This window comes from Amblyomma maculatum, chromosome 3 (assembly GCF_055883805.1).
Source record: "Amblyomma maculatum isolate TAMU_Amacu chromosome 3, ASM5588380v1, whole genome shotgun sequence".
Classification (NCBI taxonomy): Eukaryota; Metazoa; Arthropoda; class Arachnida; order Ixodida; family Ixodidae; genus Amblyomma; species Amblyomma maculatum.
In genome coordinates this window covers 25,936,052-25,956,969 of record NC_139346.1, presented here as the reverse complement: position 1 = coordinate 25,956,969, position 20,918 = coordinate 25,936,052, and the positions used below count along the sequence as shown (strand labels likewise).

General features: G+C 44.8%; 1 protein-coding gene across 1 annotated transcript in view; it reads left to right on the top strand.

The window, feature by feature from the left end:
- LOC146194374 (serine/threonine-protein phosphatase alpha-2 isoform) overlaps positions 1 to 20,918 on the top strand; it is a 46,434-nt gene that overhangs the window by 8,927 nt on the left and 16,589 nt on the right. Inside the window, exons 3-4 of the mRNA XM_084597381.1 lie at positions 1,760 to 2,118; positions 20,221 to 20,301. Of these exons, the coding sequence (XP_084453507.1) occupies positions 1,760 to 2,118; positions 20,221 to 20,301 (440 nt within the window). The remainder of the gene's footprint in view (positions 1 to 1,759; positions 2,119 to 20,220; positions 20,302 to 20,918) is intronic.

The following is a 20,918-nucleotide window of genomic DNA, read 5'->3' as shown; positions in this document are numbered from 1 at the left end:
CAGGTGAGGCAAAAGAGAGCTTTCCCATCGCGAGCACCCTGGTTTTATCCCTCTCGGTATTGAGAAGTCATCAGTTGCTTCTCAGGGCCAGACGAGAAGCAAGTAGTTCCTCCGCTCCCTAAGTTACCAGCACAATGCCGCGACATCACGGCGTTGTATGGGGAGTGAGGGGAACGCTAAGTGCCTTCTCCCACACCCTCTCTTGGCGGACGCGCATCGTCTTTTGACTGTTGCGATCGTCGCTGGTTGAAAAGGAGAGTGGGATATACATGTGTCCCCACACAAAATATCTGGATCAGTTTGCACTAAGATTTCTTTTTATTTTAGTGAAATAAGAAAAATTCCGCAATATTTTGACGATGTATTAGAGATATTTCTGTTCTCGGAACTATATGTGAATTGCTAACGTCTTTGCCAAAAAGTATTTTCCAACGTTTTTCAAAGCAAGGTTAAAGCTTCAGCTGCTTGAGAGATGCAGGGAACCTGCTGGAAGGTGAAGTGGAGAATGCTAACAGTTACCGAACTAGAAAAAAAGGGCCTAAAATGTTTGTGGGTGTAATGATGCAGTCACAAATGAAGAAGCCATTTGAAATTTTAAGGTGAAAGCCTTTAATGGCTCATGCTCACGGCCACGATGATGTCTCTCCGTCCGTTCTGTAACACTTTAGTTTGAAGACGTCATCAGTGGTGTAGTATGTCATGCCCCGAGATTAATGATGTGATCAATAGTGTAGTATGTCGTACCTTGAAATAAATGATGACGTCATCAGGGGTGTACTATATCGTGCCTTGAATTGAGCGTGACTATGGCGACGTCACATCCGGCCATGTCTAATAACCGGAAGTGGCGTCATAATGACGTCACATCCGGTGATGACATTACCAGGGGATTCACGCTTATATGAAGCTGACCCACTCAGGCCTTCGATCCAGGGGTCCATGCGGCGCCTTTCATTTGACGCTTCCTCGGAATGCTGCACCACACAGCATATAGAAAGTAGACGCAGTATAGCAAGGCATCAGCGGTGTTTCAAATTGGTTTACAGGAAAGGTGTCACAATTCTGCGGACACCTGATCCGAGCTGTAAGGGAAAGGAGGAAGGTGGGAGTAAAAAAATAAGGTGCCGTAGTGGAGGGCTTCGGACTACAGCACAACACATGCGTTCGCTTTAACTCACTTTAGATGTGCGAAGTGCCCCGAAGAATTTTGTTCTGTTTCATCATCCTTAGTGCGTTCAGAGACAATCAAAGTAAAGTAAACTTGAGTGTGGTGTAATCTTGTATCTCCGTCAATCTGTAGTTTTTATCAATTTTTGCAGTGGAATTAAGTTTGATAAATCCTGTAAGTTCCTAATCAGTGTATGGGCATTACATATGTGGTGAATGCCATTGCATATGTATTCAGGGGTGGACTTAGGATGAAGTGAAGAACAGAAAACATCTGCTGGAGTGATAGTGGGGGTATCAGGACAAGACACGTAGCAGTATCTTAGGGTCATTAGTTGGCAAGGGGAGGAAATCGGCCTAAATAATGCTGGTCTCAGACCAACAAGAGAGGCTTCAGTGAACTTGGTTGTTAGGGATGCCTATGGAATGGGGTTCGCAAAAAAGCAGGCTTGTCTGTGCAGTTCCTCAGTTGCTTCGACAGATGTCACAGTTACCATTGTGGAACCTTGGTGTGGCGAGGCAGGGTGCCTTGTTTGCGACTTCTTCAGTTACGGCTCACCCACGAGAGATTGCAATGCATGCATGGTTGCAGGCCTGAGTCCGGACCTTCAGTCGATGGAGCAGGTGCGGCGGATAATGCGCCCAACAGACGTGCCAGACCAAGGACTACTGTGTGACCTACTTTGGTCCGACCCGGACAAGGACATCATGGGCTGGGGCGAGAATGACCGCGGTGTCTCCTTCACGTTTGGCGCTGACGTGGTTGCCAAGTTTCTGCACAAGCACGACCTGGATCTTATCTGCAGGGCGCATCAGGTGGTTGAGGATGGCTACGAGTTCTTTGCCAAGCGACAGCTGGTCACACTCTTCTCGGCACCCAACTACTGCGGGGAGTTCGACAATGCCGGTGCCATGATGAGCGTGGACGAGACCCTCATGTGCTCCTTCCAGGTCAGTGATACAGGGGCCGCCTCACTACTGTTGCATCCTGGGAAGTGTATTTTTGATAGTGGGACGCTGCTTTCGTGGTACGATAAAAAAGTTAAAAGAGCAAAGACTTGTAGCACAGTGTATACCGGTACCATGTAGTGTGTGCGGTCAGTGCTTATTGGCCAGCAGGGTTTATTGCACGTGGCTGTAGAGAAATCCTTTGAACTGGAAATGTACGACTGTGAATGCATTTCTTTTGCTTCTGCATATTGATGTTCCTGTTCAGAGATAAATCTTGGACGAATTGAACAATTTTTACGACACACAAAAGAATTCTGCTGTATTTCTAGGACTGTTTGTGGGCGAATAAGAAGGCTAATAGGATAACAATTGCTGGTGTCTGGCAGCACTAAGGCTTTGTTGCTTGATGGGTGCTGTGTGGAGGCAAGTGTAATGAGGGAAAAAGCACATTGGACCACTGATAGAGAACTGGACCTCCGGGCCTTCTCTCTTGTGTGTACCTATGTTGGAGTGTGTAGCCCTGCTCTAGCGGCGTATGGAATTGCCTCCCTTTCTGTGTCTGACCTGTGTAGCCTTCCTAGGCAGCCCATATTTTCCTCTGACTTTGGGCTTGCTACCTTTAATGCACCCGCATTTTCTATTGTGCCCATTTTGCACATTTTCGCTTTCTCTCTGGGAATAATGTCTAATGTGCTTCAGGTGTGAACATGGTGGGTTGGAGATTGTATTGTGTTGTGTGGAGTCCCTCCAGCGATTTTTGGATGCTCACAGATATCAATGAAAATTGCATCAGACATTCTTCTCAAAGTCATGGTTATGTGTTCCAAGAATACAACTGAGGACTCTTTAGTTTTCCCCCAAAGGAATTTTAAAGTAGCACCCTGGGACACATGACTCGCGCTGCCAGACAGAAAACTTTTATGCCCAACACTGTGCTTGATGACGTCACAGTTGTGCAGGGGTGTCGAGCAGATGAAGGCGACGATGTAGCGGCCCTACTGGGCACGGCTTGTACGGTATGGCATCACCTGTAAGTTCCCATGAGGTGCTACTGGCACTTGACGACAGCAGCACTACTCATAAACAGCTTCGCACGACGCAGACGCCACTGACAGCTTGCTTGCAAGCAGCATAGATTGTGGAATCACTGTCTTGTAGTTTCAACTCACACTGTAAAGCATTCCTTTGTAGCGATGGATGGTAGCTATAGTGTTGTGTTGTTGGCTGCAACAGTTATTCTGCGAAACACAACACAGTGATTCATCACGGATTCTCCGAGGAAAAAGAGCTTCGTGACAAATTGAATCCTGCGATCCAACGCCTCCTCTGTATCTGAGAAAGCATATGTGCTCGGAACATTTCATGCTGAACTGCTACCAGCACAGGATGGTTCTGATAGAGGAGTTGAGCCTCACTACTACGAGGCAAAAGGGAGGATTGCTGGTTAATGATCTGGAATAGAACAGCATGAAAACACTGGATGCAGAAAAGAAGCACAGACACGAGCGCTGACCTACAACTAAGCGTATTTTGTGCAATAATGCAAATACGAAAAGCAAGCAGAAGAATATCACAACATTACTGCTGATATCATGCCAATATCTAAAAGGGCTATTTTTTTATTCGATAAGTGAAGTGATGGTTCACTCTAGCAATTCTCCTCCTCTGTCATGAATAACCAAGGCTTCGTAAAGCTCCCATTTTAGCTGGCTGCTACACATGCGCAGCGCTTTGCACTTCCAGAACTGAGGAATGCAACCACACATATTCATGTGTTTGGCAAGAGTGATAGCTTAGCTAGTCCTAAGGTCATTCACATAACTCTCTTAATCTGTCATTTATGCATTGCCCGGTCTGGCCGACATATGTGGCATCTCAAGACGGAGGGATTTCATAAATCACCTTGCTTTTACAGTCCACAAACTGAGTCGTGTGCTTAGTGGTGCATTCAACTTGTTTTCATTTTACGCGATTTACTTTTCTTTGCACAGTGTGCGCAGTTTGTTGGGAGCTGAAAAGAGGAGGTGTACGCCACCACGACCCATGATCTGCGCACATTGTACACGGTTCTGTTGGAGCCTGTCACGTCTGAAGACAAACAATAGACTGACTACTATATGAATTTTCAGCTTTTTATTATGTACTGAAAGGGTGACGCAATGGTTACGGCGCTCGACTACTGTTCCCAAGAATGCGGGATTGAATCCCGGCCTCGGCGGCCGCTTTTCGATGGGGGCGAAAAGCGAGGCGCCCGTGTGCTGTGCGATGTCAGTGCATGTTAAAGAACCCCGGATGGTCGAAATTTTCGGAGTCCTCCACTACGGCGTCTTTCATAGCCCGAGTTGTTTTGAGACGTTAAAACCCACAAACCAAACCAAACCAATTATGTACTGAAAGAGGAAAGGAAACTTAGTAATAGATAAGTGTAATAAGAAAATTGCCCGAAGCTTTTTTTTTTTTTTTCTGAAGCTATTTGAAGCAGTTAGGAAGTCTGCGATTGAGTCCTCCCATACTGCAGGTGCCATGTAGGCTGCATGCTCGCATTTGGCAAGAATATGCACATAATTTGTGGGCCTGTGCAAATAGTGCATTTTAGCACATGATATAAGTAGCTTTATTTATTTATTTATTCATATACCTACATCGCCAGTGGGGCATTATTGTGGGGGGATTACAAACATTGTATCTCAAAGTAAGAAAAGTCAGGGACAAAAAAAAAATCCCAAACACAACAAGAACAATAAAAAAATGCATTCAGTATACTACAATGAAATTTATAATAAACAGTGAAAAATGTAAAGAAGCTCACAGAAGACCAGGATTGATGAAAAAAATTGTGGAAGGGACATTCATTACACTTTCGGGCAGTCGATTCCATTTGTTTACCATAAAAGGGAAATATGAATGAGAAAAAACATGCATGTGGCAAGCAATCTCTAACTTTTTTTGGATGATTATTTCTAGCGGAAGCATAGTCTTCAGGTAAATACTATTCCTGGGGAAAAATTTTAATCTCAGGAATTTCCTTGGTACAGGGGCTGCCACCCAAGTTCAGCTTTAATGTTTGTTATGCTGGTGCCACAGTTATAATTTTTGGCAACGAAACGTGCGGCACGGTTCTGAATACATTTTAGTTTGTTAATCAGGTTGTGCGTATGTGGGTCCCAGATTGGGCATGCATATTTTAGAATAGGTTGTATATTAGTGATATAGAAAGCTTCTTTGAGTGTAAGAGGTGCAGTTTTGAAGTTTCACTTAAAGAAATTCAATGCAGTACCTAGCTATGTTAACCAAGTAGTCTGCATGTTTGTTCTATGAACAGTCGAACGAGAAGTATACGCCTAAGTATACTTAAAGTTATCAACACGGTCAAGGGAGTTGCCATTAATGTGGTATTGGTAGGGGAAGGGCTGTCGTTTTCACGTGAACTTAACATTTCTTGATATTGAAGTGCATTTTCCACATATCACACCATGATGCCACATAGTTCAAATCACTTTGCAGGATGGCGTCACCTGAATTGCAAATGGGTCTGTAAATTACACAGTCATCGGCGTATAGATGTATATGAGACGAGATTCCCTCTGTAAGATCACTAATATAAATTAAAAATAACAGCGGCCCTAGAAGCAATCCTTGTGGCACTCCCAAGTCACATCAACAGATGAGGAGGATGCAACCACAACATACTGTCTTTTCCAGTGAGTAATCTTGCACCCACTGGATAACAGAGGCAGGTAAACCAAGAACAGACATTTTGTGCAATAACAGGACACGTGGAAAAGTCAAATGTTTTTCAAAATCCAGAAATACAGATCAACTTGAAGGCTTTTATTATAACAAACAAGGATGTCATTTGCAAATTCGCATAGTGACGCATGACAATTTAGACCTAAAACCGTGTTGGTATTGCGAGAAAAGTTTACTTTTTTGTAGTTGCTTCTTGTCGCACTCTACATTGTGTATCAAGGATTTGGAACATACACTTGTTAAATAGATGGGACAATGCTTGATAACTAATTGTTTGCTGGATGACTTATGAATGGGTACTACAATCGCGGACTTCCATTCTGATGGCAGTTCATTGTCTTGTAGCGACTTGCTAAACAAAATAACAAGGAAAGGCGTCAGTGCTCGGGCACATTTCTTCAAAGCATGATTAGATATTGCACCTGGCCCCGGAGCAGAAGACGGGTTGAGACGCTGAAGTAGTGAAAACACCCCGCTTTCCAAGATTACAATATCAGGCATGAGGAAGACACTGCATGATAGGTGGGAGGATTTTTTTGTAGCCCTCCACAAATACTGATTTGAAGTACGCATTAAAAAACGTCTCTTTACTAGCGTCATCATGTGCGATAGTTTGACTGTGAGAAATAGCAGGAATGCCAACTGAATCTTTTCTATTGAACTTCACATATTCCCATACTTCTTTTGGTTTCATACATAATTTCTTTTTTTCAGCAGAACAAAAAAAATTATTCTTAGCTTCTTTTATCAGTTTATTCAAAAAGGAGCCAAGTTACTTGAACTGGTCGTACAAAGGGCCTCCCTTCCCTGTAGTGCTGATAGTGTCCGCTTTTTATTGTTAAGTGCCCGTATGTGTTTATTCGGCCATGGTTTATCTTCTCTGGGTTTTCTGGTAATCATTTTAAACGGTACATATGTATGAACGAGAGAAGTTCAGACTTGAAAAGATTCCATAGGCTATTCATTTCCATGAATTCAGAACAGTCTTCAAACTCAGGTATAAAAGCAAACAGATCCTGTGTTATACCTTCAAAGTTGCCTTGATCATATACAAAAACCTTACGTGGAAGCGGGCTCTGAAGTTTTAAAGGCTTACAGAGAACAGTATTGATAACAACCTTATGATCACTTATACCAAGAATTGTTGTGACAGAGTTAGCAATTTGAGGGTTAATAGAGCTCAAGATCAAGAATGGTAGCACGTGATCTACTGTACCTCGTAGGCAAAGTGAAAGGCTGAATGTACACTGGATTTAGTTAAGGGAAGCTGGAATGCTTTTTTGACATTTTCCCGAGATGCATGCATTAGAATATATGAAAGCTTAGATTAAGCTCACAAAATGTTTTCACGCTACTATATAAAGTTATGACTTAATCTACTAATAAATTTGCAGCAATTCTCCGGCTTCTCCTCAGCATTGCAGCAGTGTGGTGAAACTAGACAATGATGTCATTATGGGTGACATTTAGAGTTTCAACATCTTTCGCCCAATTCTTTCTGCAAGTCACCCAATGCTGCCAAACGACGCCTCACGACCTTCACCTTCGTTGGCATTGTCTTCTTCAGAGCAAATGTTTCCGCGTTGGAAATGCATCATCTCTAGAGATGACATCTTCACTGGTGTCCCCACTTGTCACCGTGTACTGCGGAGAAGCCTGAATGCCGAAATAGTTTTATTTAGCGATTTCGTGAATTTAAATGCTAGGGCAAAGCGGCTTGGGATGAATTAACCTTAGCCTTCACACATTCGACTCCTTTAATTTAGTTGAATTCTAAAATCACTTCAGTTTCCTTTTAATGAAAACGGTAATTTATTTTTCCAAACAATCTCAGGGAAGTTAAAATCCCCAACAAGAAGAATGTTGTCTGACCAAGAAGAATGTTGTCTGATCCCAAGGGCGATAGAACATCAGACAGTGCTTCAAACTGTCGGGAATTAGTACAATTTGGGGGCCTGTAAAAGGATTCGAGGGAGAGGTGGAGTGCATTCTGCAGTACAATTCTGCACAGTATAACTTCACATGAAGTGTCACTGAACGACAGACACCGCCTCCACGAGCACTGCGATCTTTGCAGTAGATGTTAAAATGCGAGGGAAATATTTTGGTATCAAAAATTGGGGGGGGTGTTGTCCAGCCACGATTCTGTGCCTAGTATGATATCAGCTTCAGTCGTAGCTAGCAGAGCAAAGAATTCTTCCTTTTTATTTTTGATGCTTCGACAGTTAAAGAGCCACTGTCCAGGGTATGACTTTTTAAGCAAAGAAATCCAGTGCTTCGATCATGTATCGGAGATAGTCTGTGCAAAATACTACAGTGATACAAGCACCGCAAAGCAGCAAAAATACGGATCAAAGCTCTCTCATGTTCTTCGGGAAGCCAGCTTCCCCGTTCTATGCGCTGGCCCGTTGGGCCGCTAGGCTTACGTCTGAATAGTAATGACATCCATTGGTCCGTCTCGTTGACTGACGGGTGAAGGATGGGCGTACACGACTAATTGTGTGTGCCGCTCGCTAGGCCCTTTTCCCTCGCAACAGCCGGACTGAATGCAGCGGCTCGCGCTCCCTCGCCCGTTTCATTTTGCGCACGCAGAATGCCACGCCCCATCTCCCGCCAAACGCAAAGGAGGAAGGGGAATTTGACTTGTGGAGGCTAAATGACCGGGCAGGAGAGTGAAAAACTATTACGAGGGAACGGGAGGAGAGAAACATGACAGAATTGGGTAATTGCGGTGGCTGTAACTGCGTTATTAATTACTGTTTTCAGAAACAATTTTTCGACTTTGCGTTCTGGGGGCGAATCCTCATAGTCACTGTGGAAGAAAATATTTTCTTCCGGAGGGTGGACAGTGGCCCTTTAACAACAATAAACTTAAGCTTGTAATTTTCAGTTATGCTCTTTGGGACAGCAAATTCTGATTGTTATTGTAGTTGGACGCTGTCTACCATGCCAGAAGTAGTTTATAAATTAAAGTTTTCCTTCCTATAGTCAATTTGTTGAAAAGAAGCTTATATTTTTTGTCACCTTGTTCTTTAGCAAACGCAAGCAGTTTCTTCCTTTGTGAACACACGTGACTGGAAAAGTCCTCACTAACTGATATCTGGGAGTCCTTGAATTTTTATATGCTTTAGTGAGCACCTTGTACAATGATTAGCCTATTCTTGTCCGGAGAAAAACTACCCATCCTATGAGCGTGCCTAACGACGATTCAATTACTAAGTGCAAATGTTTACTACGAACACTGATAACTTTATGTTCAGATTCCAAGTTTCGCCGTTACTTCCTTTCAGCCCAAAAAAAGATCAAGTTGATCCTTTTTTATCTTTTGAGCTACGACTGCCTCCAGTTTAGTGGTTAAGGCTAGATTCTGTGTCTTAAGTTGGTCAACATCAGAGCCCACATTCTTCAAACATGTGACGTCATTTTCTGTAATAACAATCGGTCCATAAGTACAGCAAATGTTTCACAAACCGATTTCTAGTTCGCAGTGATTTCTTGCAATTCATCTAAGACCCTTTTATGGCCCTTCTGTAACTCTGGTAAAGCACGGATGGCTACCAGCAGCTGTTGTTGCTCTGCTTCAGAAAACAGGCCGGGATTCTCTTCAACATCCCTGGACAGAATCATCTGAAATGGCGTGGCATAGCAGAGCAAATCTATTGCAAATGCATTGAAAAGAATAGTGCACTAAGTGTCGCTTTTTCAGGCAATACAAGTCACACACCAGTGTCGAGGTAGTAGGGATTACTAACCTGAACAACAAGAGATTAAGTATCCAGTCCTCGTGGTGGCACCGAAACCCAAGGGTGGATTGCAAAGCAGGTGCTTAAGTAGCGCAGGATCACATGATGACCACAGTATTGGCACGTTAGCTGGCTGAAGTGCATGGAAGCCAAAGGAAGATCCGTCAAATCCAGCGTTGAATGGCTTGATTACCAGATTGGAATTGCTAGCACGTTTCCTTGACCCATGACTGTACAATCCAGGCACTCGTAAACTGGGCACCACTTGAGATGAGATTAATCTGAAGAAGCTGAACTACAAGAGACTAAGCATCACGTCCTCGTGGCAGCACCAAAATCCTGAGGCAGCTTAAATAAAAAATGAAGCAAAATGGAAATTCATAAAGGCAGTTCGAAGGCAAGTTGAAGTCCACCAGTCATCATATCTCAAGCCCTTACCGTTCGATTCCTTTATGTTGCTGAATTTTAATATTGTTGAACACGGGTGTGTCAAATTCTTGCTTGTATCAAAGTGTCTGAATAACCCTTTGAAGATCCAATGCAAAAGTATAGCAGTGTTCGCATCTATCAAATTTCTGTCAACAGAACATTGAATTAGGCAACCCAACCTCAAGTTTGCCTCTGCGACTGCAACACGTGCTCCTCCCCAAGCAGTGAAATTCAGAAGCGCTCGTTGGGTGCAACGCCGTTGCGGCACCTTGAAAAACTGTGCAACCGAGGCTGCACGCGCTTTCTCTCTCCGCTTGCTGCTCAGGCCCCTTGCGCTTGTCTGCTCTCAACTGCGGCGTGTGCAAGGAGATGCCTGTCGGCAACACCGCGCGCCAGTTGCGTTGGTCGGTGGGCAGTCTTTATATACTTGAAGCGGCGTTACGGCTGCTTTAAAGCGGGGTGCATCTTGCTTGCTTCCCTTGCATCTTGCTTTCCTCAGATGACGCATTCGTCTACTGTCTCGCATTTTATGCACTAAACTTTAGGCAGGTGGCACGAATTGCATATGAGTGAAATATCAAAACAAGTCGGCTACGACTCTACCGTTGTAACTGGGAAGTAATTGGAGTGATACATCAGGCATCGCTTGTGACATCTAGCACAGCGGTAGTCGTTCACTATACAGTTTTCACTTATTCAGCCCTTGTAAACCGACGCCATCTCATATGCAAAATTTTGTCGTACACATGGGGTAGCAATTAGCGCAGCTCTGCAGTTTTTAACCCTGTAATTTATAGACTTTTCTGCATGACCACACAGAAGCGGTGCTGCATTAAGCTTACACAAAAACAATACTATCATGCTAGTAGCTTTTTTATTTTAACAACCCAAGAAGCAGCACAGCAGGCGGTAAAAGCCGCTTTGGAGGGCTCCAGATCAGTAGACATTTGATAGAGCAGCCCATATGTTAAGTACGCTAACCACGACCTTGCATTAAGACAGCACTGGCTAAGAATACAAGGCAGCCAGGTGCTGAGTAAGTGCCGGCTTCAGGAGCTCTGTCATAGATGGGTGGTGGTCGCCGAAGCAGAGATGGACCGAATTTTAGAGATAACAGGCTTAACCTGGATTTCTACCGACCGGGAATTCTCAGAGAATGTGGATAATCTGGAAAAACTCGGGGAAAACTTGTGGAATTCGTGCCTATATCAGGGAAAATTAGCAGCAGTACTATCTAAAGGGAACTAAAGTTGTGATAATGCTGGCTTGTGTAAGCAAAGTGGGCTGGTGTTGCAAGATTGTACACTACGGCGTTACGTGTCCTTCCCTCTGCAACTGCCGGCCTCTCATGTTGTGTCAAATGGACCATTCAGCAAGGCGACATAAAGCGTTTCGAATTTCGAAGCGCACCGAAAGCGGACTCTCCCCCGGTGCTGTGGCCGACGGCAGAGCAAGCGCTTCCTACTGCTCGCACGCGCGCCGTTCAACAGCCACCAGCCTCCCCTCGTTTTTTTGTTTTTTGATGGACAGCTGCTTTTTTTTGCTCACTGCCTTAATGGAAGTATTTATTTTTACTCCAGGGGGCGCACGCACGCAGTAGCATCAATAGCACCCGTGATGCAGCGATGCAAGTGGCACAGTTTCGTGCTCCAGCGGCCACCGCGGACCATCTTGCCGTGCACAGCTCACTGCCATCTTTTTTTGTTTTCCCTTGTCAGCGTGAGAACAGAAGCGCACTTTGGTCGAACTGTGACTTGTGCACCGCTTCAGATCCATCTGCACCGATATTGCGACATGTCAAGCATGGCAACCTTCAAGTGCACTTCGGCCAAGACTGGACGAATCTGAAACATTGCGAATTTGCAGCCTGGATTAGACCTGTCGAAAGTAACGCGAGTGCAGCGTACTGTGTGCTATGCAGAAAGCAGTTTTCACTCAGCAACATGGGAAGAAGAGCTGTGACGAGTCACGAAGAAAGTAAGAAGCACTGACTGGCCATTACAGGAGTCGGAACACCTTCTGTGGCTTCACTTTTGACACCTGTGGCTGCTATTGTAACCAATGCCGGGCCAGTTGTGCCGTTAGTTTCTGTGCAGTCTTCAAGTGCTTCAACTACGGCAACGAGCGTCTAACCTGAGCGTGCAGCGAAGGATATCTTTCAGCGTGACTTGGAGGTCATAAATGCGGAAGTGATTTGGTGTCTAAATGCTGTTATGACGCACACATCACTCCGTGCTGCCGCGGCATCGGCTTCTTTGTTCCTGATGTTCCCATCATCAGCTGCAGCCAAGAAATTGAAGTGAGCCGAGCCTCCCACATCGTCGTGGCGTCGAATCGTTGCACAAAGTTGCACAAAAAGAGCAGACGGACATGCTAATTCGCTTTTGATCAGATGCAGACCAGGGCGTGAAAACGCACTACCTGACATCATGCTTTCAGGGGCGCATGCGAGCTGAAGAATTGGTGTCCGCTTCTAAAAGTGCCACTGATGGACTGTCACGATCAAAAATTCTTCAGATATCAATAGATGGGCCAAACGTGAACATCAAATTTCTCCGTGAAGTCAAGCAAGAACTTTGTGAATCCAGCGACGGCCGTCATATACTCGATGTTGGAAGCTGTGGTCTTCATGTCGTGAAAGGTGCTTTTAAAGCACGCGGCAACAGGGTGGCAACTCTTCGAATTTCTTCGGTCCTTGTACAACTTGTTCAAATGTGCACCTGCCCGACATGCTGAATATGTACACATTACTGGGAGCAACATTTACCCTTTGAAGTTTTGAGCTGTGTGGTGGCTTGAATGGCTTGAAAATGTTGTGTATTTTGAAGAGCTGTTCAGATTCTGCCTTATCTAAAGATATACGTCGAGTCATGTCAAAATGAGGACAACCGACTGTCTAGTGCCAGTTACTGCATGGTCGAAATGGCCATTCGCGATCCCCTGCTGTCTGCAAAGCTTAGCTTTATACTTGGCATCGTGGAGGAACTGGAATCATTCCTGGCTTAGTTCCAGACCGATTCACCAATGCTTTCATTTCTTTGTGCAGCACTAGAGAACATTCTCTCATCACTAATGAGTAGAATAGTAAAAAACCAAGTGATAATGGCGGTGGACAGTCCGTTGAAGTTGATAAAGGTGGACCTGACTGTGAACATTGTTGCGACACCCAAGGTTGATCTTGGCTTTGCTACAAAGAATGCGCTCCGAAAGGCGCCGAAACTTTCAGATTTGGCTGTCCTTGGGTTCAAAAGGGACTACGGCGCTTTTGTAAAGAACTCCGCCAAAAATATTGTGGAGAGGTCACCGTTGAAGTTCAAGCTTGCGAGGGGATCATCATCTTTGGATCCCGCATGCGCTCTGATTCCCGATCTCGGAGAAAGGCACCTCTGGAAGTTTTAACGGAGCACCAATGGATGACCAGAATGGAAGCCGACCGGGCTATGCGGTCTTATAAGCATGTATGCTTCCTAGACTCGACGCAAGTGGCATTGAAAAATTTCGACAGGAGCACGTACCAACTGGATGCTCTTTGGGCAGGCATCTGTGCTTCAAATAAGGAACTGTACACATTTATGAAGGTAATTCTCACTTTTTTGCATGGAAATGCGGCTGTTGAGGGGATTTTCTGTCAACAAGGAGTGTTGTTGAAAATTAGAGCAATCTTAGGGCGCCCTAAGAATTATATATGACTGTGTTGTCTGCTGGAGGAGTTGCCAGCGTACAGCTGACCAAGAGGATGCTCCAAATAGTGCGTGGGGCTAATGCACAGTGAAAAGAGGAGCTGGAGAGGATGAGAACAGAAAGGGCCAATGCACTGAGGAAGGAACGGGAAAGGAAGCGTGCCGCCGCTTCTGCGATGGAGCTTGAGCTCAAAAACAAAGGTTTTGGCTGTTGCTGAAATGCAAGCGGTCCTCATCCAAATTAAAATAAACTCTCTAAAGCAGTGAAACAACCCTGAGGTGTTTTGCACATACTGAAAGCATGTCAGAAAGGTTGGTTTAGGTGGACTTTCCAGTGTTCCTTTGAGATTTGTCACTCATCTAGTTATACAAACTAACTTAGATTTCTATAATGTGCAATAGAGGCTTTACAAAAGTTAGCGCCATCTAGTGAAAGAAACAAACTGTGCGCGGCGGCCATGTTTTGCTCAGTCCGCCCGCGCCTTCCATCGAGTACGCTGTCAACGTGCGCCTTCGTAGAACCCATGCATGCACCGAAAGGTGCATTGGAATGCTCACAAGCGATTGTTTCATTTTTTAACATCACAGCAGTCGCTGTTAGCTCCAAGCTCTATTCGGAATGATGCCAGCATGTTGTTGCGTGCCCTTCTGCAGCCAGCGCACCGTCATAGACGCGCACGGAATCAAGGTATACGCGTGTATGCGACCGTTCGTTTGCAGTCCTAATCGGCTTTACAAGGGTCACTTGCATCATATAAAGCATTACTGCACGTCCCTTTGACTGGGAGCTAGCTCACAGAATGTGCTATCACCTAAAACAGCAAAGTTAATTGTTTTGTGCGCTATGGAGCCTTGTGAACTTGAAGGATAAACTTATGCTGCGATGGAGGACACGGGAGAAGGAGCAATGCATGCATAACGAACGCTATTGTGCCAATACGTTGTTTGAAACATTTTGTACGTAGGTTGCATTTACCATTGTGTGTTGGATTTAAGACACGGACATGATTACCGAAACTACTTTTCACAGTCGTACGAAATGGCAGTGCTTGGTGCAGAGAGCAATTAATACGGTTGTCTAGTGCGCCCGAGGTGCGTGTTTCACGCTGCAAAAGCAAGCGGCTGCCAAACCCGCGGTGTCTAGAAAAGCAGGAAAAGATGACATCCCACTAGTGTGTTGTAACATGCTCACGTGCAGCCCGTTTCGACTGGTCCACGTCCAGAGCGCGCAGCTCAGGTTTTATACCTGCCAGCGCGGCCGATAAAATAACGAAGCGTGTGCTTCACTTTTGTGTTTTTTCGAGTCACCCAATGGTTCTCTAATTCACAGCTACCTGAAATTCACTGGAATTTTAAATATGTCGATTTCTTGTTTATTCCCTCTGTCAGAAAGTAAACATTTGAAGCCGTAATCTCATATGAAGGCACTGATATTGTAAGCTTCGAGGAACTCGGAGCAGGAAGAACTCGGCTGAAACGAAAAGAAATTTGAAAAGTCAACTCACATTACCGCGAAGTGTTTGTGCTTTGTGCAACTGGCTGTGTTCATAAAATCAGATTTATATTATATCATATCGTTATAGAAAAATTAGGGAGTCACTTAAGCTCTGCCGTTAAAGGTATAACGTGATAGTGTCTCTCACTCATACACACACGCACGATAGTTTTTTCCTTCGCGTGTTATATTTGAGCTCTTTTATTTATTTATTTTATTTACCAAATACTGCAGGCCCTAACTGGGCCCTAGCAGGAGGGGCGAAAAGAATACAATGCAGTGAAATATGAATTCATCAAAAGTGACATACTACACACAAGTGTAGTATGTTATATGTTGTTATGTATGTTATATTTCTATGTTATGTATGTTATGTAATATTTCTATCATTTCTTTATTTATTTTTATTTTATTTGACGTTTTATATTTTTATACACCAATACACATGCGTCAGCAACAATCGGCTTTCCATTCTGAGCAATTTATACTTTTTAACACATTCTTCAATTATTTCAATTAATCAAATACACATTCTAAATTTTCTTCCTTAGCATCACCAAGCACTGGTTTTTCATTCTGACACCCCTAAACCCTTACTTTCCAATTTTTCCTTTTTTTCGTTTCTTTATTTCATCAATTGATCAATTAATTACAAAGATTTTATTAACTCGTCATCGCCTATTGCACACCAATCAATATTCAATCACTGGAAGCACAAATTACCATGGCACATTTTTTTTTTTTTTACGCAGCCCCCGATTATTTCCGAGACTAATGCCAACTACTGCATCGACGGCATGGGAAGGAAGGTGCTAAGCGCCAGTCCAACTTACGTCAAATTACGCATGCTCCTTTTATCGTAAAATAAAATGCATCCTCGCTCATTTCACCAACCAACCATCTTCCAGTGGGATGAGCGACGGTGATTGCACAAACCAAGCAAACTCGCGATGATCTCTCATAGGCATTTAAGTAAACAGCAAAGGTGCACAGACAAAAAAAAAATCCACATTATAGAACTATGGATACTGTACCTGGATAGGGATGACGCTGCGAATTGCCGGGGGGGGGGGGGGGGGGCATGCACGACTCGTAAAGCAATTTGTAACTGCGCTCGGCAGTGCAGCCGGTGGGCCCCGCCACGTCTCGGCTTTCAAAATACGCTTCTAGGCGTCTCTAACAGAAACCGCCTGGGACCGAACAGAGGTCCAAGCACAGCACACTAGGTTAAAACGTGAAAAGCGCGAACAGAACGGCGAGCGCTGACGGACGGACACGAAGCGAACGGATGGAGCGAACAAAATATGGCGGCCAGCGCGGGATCAGGGTGCCGCTCACGGTTGCCAGACGTACTTTTGTAAACCCTCTATTTGTCAGAATATACTTCATGATTGCTGAGAGAGAATCTCACTTGCGATGCTAAAGTTCGGTTCCCATACCAGTGTGGTTGTTATCGGTAGGTAAATATATCTCACACTTGAAAATATTGTGTTTCCGTATGCATCTTCCTTTTATTTGATGTGAAAAATGTTTGCTTTGATTTGCAGATTAGCATTGTTTCTTTTTAAAGATATTCAGCTCTTTATGACTTTTACTAATCTCACTTCTGTTTTCTTCTTTAATGAAACAAACACTTCTCCTTACTATTCAAATGGGATTAAATTGTGTCTAACAAGCTTACTACTTACTGGAGAGGGATAGCATCAGGCAGCATTGTATCAGTCCGTTTTAGCATAAAACAAAGTAAAGTGTCACTCAGGGAATTTTACAAATGCACTCTGGGACAACCTGGAAAACTCTGGTAATTTGGGAACATCAGTTTGGTCCTAACAGAACGGCACACTCTCCTCTCTGCCAAGATGCCGACGCAGGAATAGTGATAACGGTTTCGTAAATAAGTGTGGTTACTTTTCAAGATTCGTCACATATCGCATCGCCCATGCAATTTAATCGTTGCATAAGGATGCCGAGGAGGAGACGAGGTGCACTTTTAAAGGCGCGAACACGCTGGTGCCGTTGTGCTTGGTTTGAAAGACACAGCTGTGCCCAGCTGATTTCCCGAAAACAATAAAGGGGACACTGTTACTAATGCTCATCGACATGAATGAGAACACGCAGCACGATGCCGCCGAGTCCTGAGTGGTTCATGCGGCTTGTACTCACAAGCAGTCAAAGTCTTCAGTAAATGTGGCCCAAGCCTTTCCCTGAGAACAAATGAGAATTTTTTTGCTGAGTTGTTCATACGGAGTGCACTCGAGCAGTCTGGTTGAATTTTGCCAGGCCAGTGGGCACGTCTAACTCGGCAACGCTGTCTCGATGTGGACAAACAGTGCAAATGTAAGTCACTCTGAAATTTCAGCCACTTGTCTTCAGTCATGTGCAGCGACATCACAAAACGCGTTTTCGTATTTCGTCGACATCAAAAAGCGCCAAGTGTCAATCAGGGACATTCGGGTCAGCAGCGTGGAGTCAACGTAAATAAAGCACCGCAGAAAAAAAAACGCAAGAGTAACAGACAAATGTAACCAGGACAAGAACTGCGCGGAAGCAACCATGGGCAGACGAGCAGGTGCGGTATGAAGGAGTGAAAAAGTGAAACGCATTCGTGCTGCAGATTTGTTTAAGATAGCCTTTCTTCACTTTGTATATGCAGTTACTCCCTCAAATAATATATATATTGGCTGGCGAGATAAGCACAAATTATGAATTCTCTAAACAACTGGAGCACGCATCAAATCTTTCACAGCGGCCTCACAGCACACTGGAATAACTGTTTCCTAATGCACATGGGTGACCAACAGCTCACCCTTTTTTACATTTGCGCTGCAAAAATAGCCACAGCTGCCGGCTATTTTCTTGAAACCACTTCGAAGTGTATATCGCTGCACATTCACTCCAACAACTTCGTCCAAGTGCGAGTTTATCTTCTACAACTGGTTGGTGAAGCGCGAGCGAGAAGCAGGAGCACGTGCAAGACAGCTTTCTTTCACGACGGAAATCCAAGCGTGAGCACCAAACACACGCACAAGCAGATTCAACAAGCGCGAGCACTTGCGAAGAGACTTTTGCGCGCATGAAGCCAGTTTGGCGGAGCGTCCCTAGACACCTACTGGCAGTGCTAATGCAGCAAAACCGCAGGGCAAGTTGAGTACCAAACCGGCTTGAAAGTGGCCTTTGGCGCGACATGCACCTTTTTAACACAGCACTGCTGTCATGCTGGGAAGCTAGCATTCAATGCAGCAATCAGTCGGATAGCCTGCCTAACCTACCGAAGGCTTGCAGCAGGTCTCGTATGACCTGCTTCGCTGCTAAAGGTGGTGCAGAAATCGTCATCATCATCCTCAGCCTGACTATACCTACTGCAGGGTGAAGGCTTCTCCCATATTACTCCAATTAACCCGGTCCTGTGCGAGCTGCCTCCACTTGACCCCTGCAAACTTTTTAACCTCATCCGCCCACTTAATTTTCTGCCGCCCCCTGCTACGCTTTCCTTCCCTTGGAATCCAGTTTGTTGCCCTAAGCTATCGGTTATCCTTTCTTCGCGCTTCATGTCCTGCCCATGCTCATTTTTTTTTCATTTTTTCTTCTTGATTTTTTCAACTGTACACTAATTTTAAGTGGGTTATTATTGTGCACCAGTGACAGAATTGGACTTCTTGTAATTAGTGGTAGCTTTTCTCAAAACACCGTCTGCTGCAGCTTTGATGCGAGCCTTATATTCAACAGCTCTTGCACTGTGCATCATGGTCTCTGACGCTCCAATATAAGCCCACGGAATGGCTTATGAGCACACTGAGCCCAATGTGCCCTCCACTTTTTGACACGTGGCACGAGGGGTTACTGTGCTGGTCAGTGCGTGGGGGTGTACCTCACGAGCATGCACTGTTGGTATGCTGATGGCGGGCGCGTCGCTGCAGGAAGCAAGCTGCTAGCATGAGTGTATCAAATTCATGCTTATTTCATGGTTCCTTTACATGTGTGATGTATCTAGGTTGGACTGTAGTCTTCGACATATTTTTTGGAGATGATTGTTAATCCACACTTGTGGTGCCCAGAGTCATGCAGTTCAGAGTGCAAGTGTGACTGAAGTTTTGAATGTGTCGCATCTGATTTTTACAGTGTACAGTCTTGTGACTACACTGAGCACCCATTAATGTGCATTCATCCCATTCATATTACTACTGCTGGAGGAGGCCACAGCCTGAGGCACCCATAATTGCGAAAGTAGAAAAGTCATCAAAGGCATGCACCAGAAGACGTTTCGGCCGTGTTCCTATGCTCAAGACTATGAACACAGGGGAATGATAGTCTTGTTCTCAGCAAGGACAGTGTGCCTGCATCGGAATGTTTCCCAGTGCCGGCTTTCTCATTGAAAAAACCTAACATAATTAGCGTTTCATCTATCCTCTTAACTTTAACCATCGAAGGATCTAGAACACAAGCTGCCGCCTGCTTCGAAGCTGGTTTCCAGCGACACTGGAGCAGCAAGATCAAACCAGATGGTGTGCTCACCTTAATCAGGGCACTAGTTGTGTATTGTATTCCTTGTCATCTTCTTTGGGCCTTCTGCACAGCCAGCAGAGTGCAGTTCCTACCACGTTTGCTTTCACGTCTCGGCCTTTTCCTATCACGCGCGCTAGTCGGTGAAGTGCTGAACTCTGCAGCCATTGAAGGCAGACTTTGTAAAACATGGCGGGCACGGCGCGTGCCAACTTCCAAAAGGGTGCAACTATATGGAAGTCACTGAAGTGTGTAGGGGGAACACATGCCACTGAATGCTTCTTCTAGTCATCCATTTTTCTGCATTCTCAAACTGAAAAAATGTTCAAAGCTTTCAAACACTGCTACTTGCTTTGATAGTAGAAATATTCAGTCGTAATAATGTTACTAAATGGAGAGGGGCATGAAGCCCTTGACGAGGCTTTAGGGGCCGCTGTGATTGTCAGTGCTGTTGCTGTGATGCTTGCAGTGTGCTATGGTTGAGATTGGCTCTCTTTCCTTGCAGATTCTCAAGCCGGCCGACAAAAAGAAGTTCCCTTATGGTGGCATTGCAGCAGGGGGCAAGCCGCCTGCAGGAAGGGGACAGGTAAGGAGGGAATTCTGATCCCCTTCGACTGGATCCGTTTTCTTGGCTACTGGTCTGCCCTGATTTTGATAACAGGGCTGGTAGATGATGTGATGATCAAGTGCCTGCAGTTGCCACCAAAAACTATCCTACTCATAGCTCCATCTGTCGGTTAATCCTTACAACTGATGCAAAGTAGAAATAGGGCCATGTGACCTATGCACAGTCAGCAGCACCAGTGTTTCGACCATGTTTCATGGCAGTGTCCATTCCGTGCCTCGAGTTGTTGATCTGTCCCTGTCAAACAGTCAAACCTACATATTTACGGGCATGCCCTGTACACCGCTGGCTTTAAAATTAACGCATTTTGCTTGCTGAAAAAGTTGGAACTTTAGAGATGACAACAAGTCGGGATTCAAGGATTCCAACGAATCAACTTATTGTAAGGATGCCAGCGTCTTGCGAGAAAAGTAAGTTTGGTTCCTGGGCAGGCAACTGTAACAGGTATGTAATTGATGTCAGCAAACACCACAGCACTGTGGCAGTCCCTGGATCAGGGTGGGATCAGAGCTCACATGTGCTGCAACTGTGTTTGTAGAATGCTGTTGAGTCCTGCTGGGGTATACAAGGTGGATGTA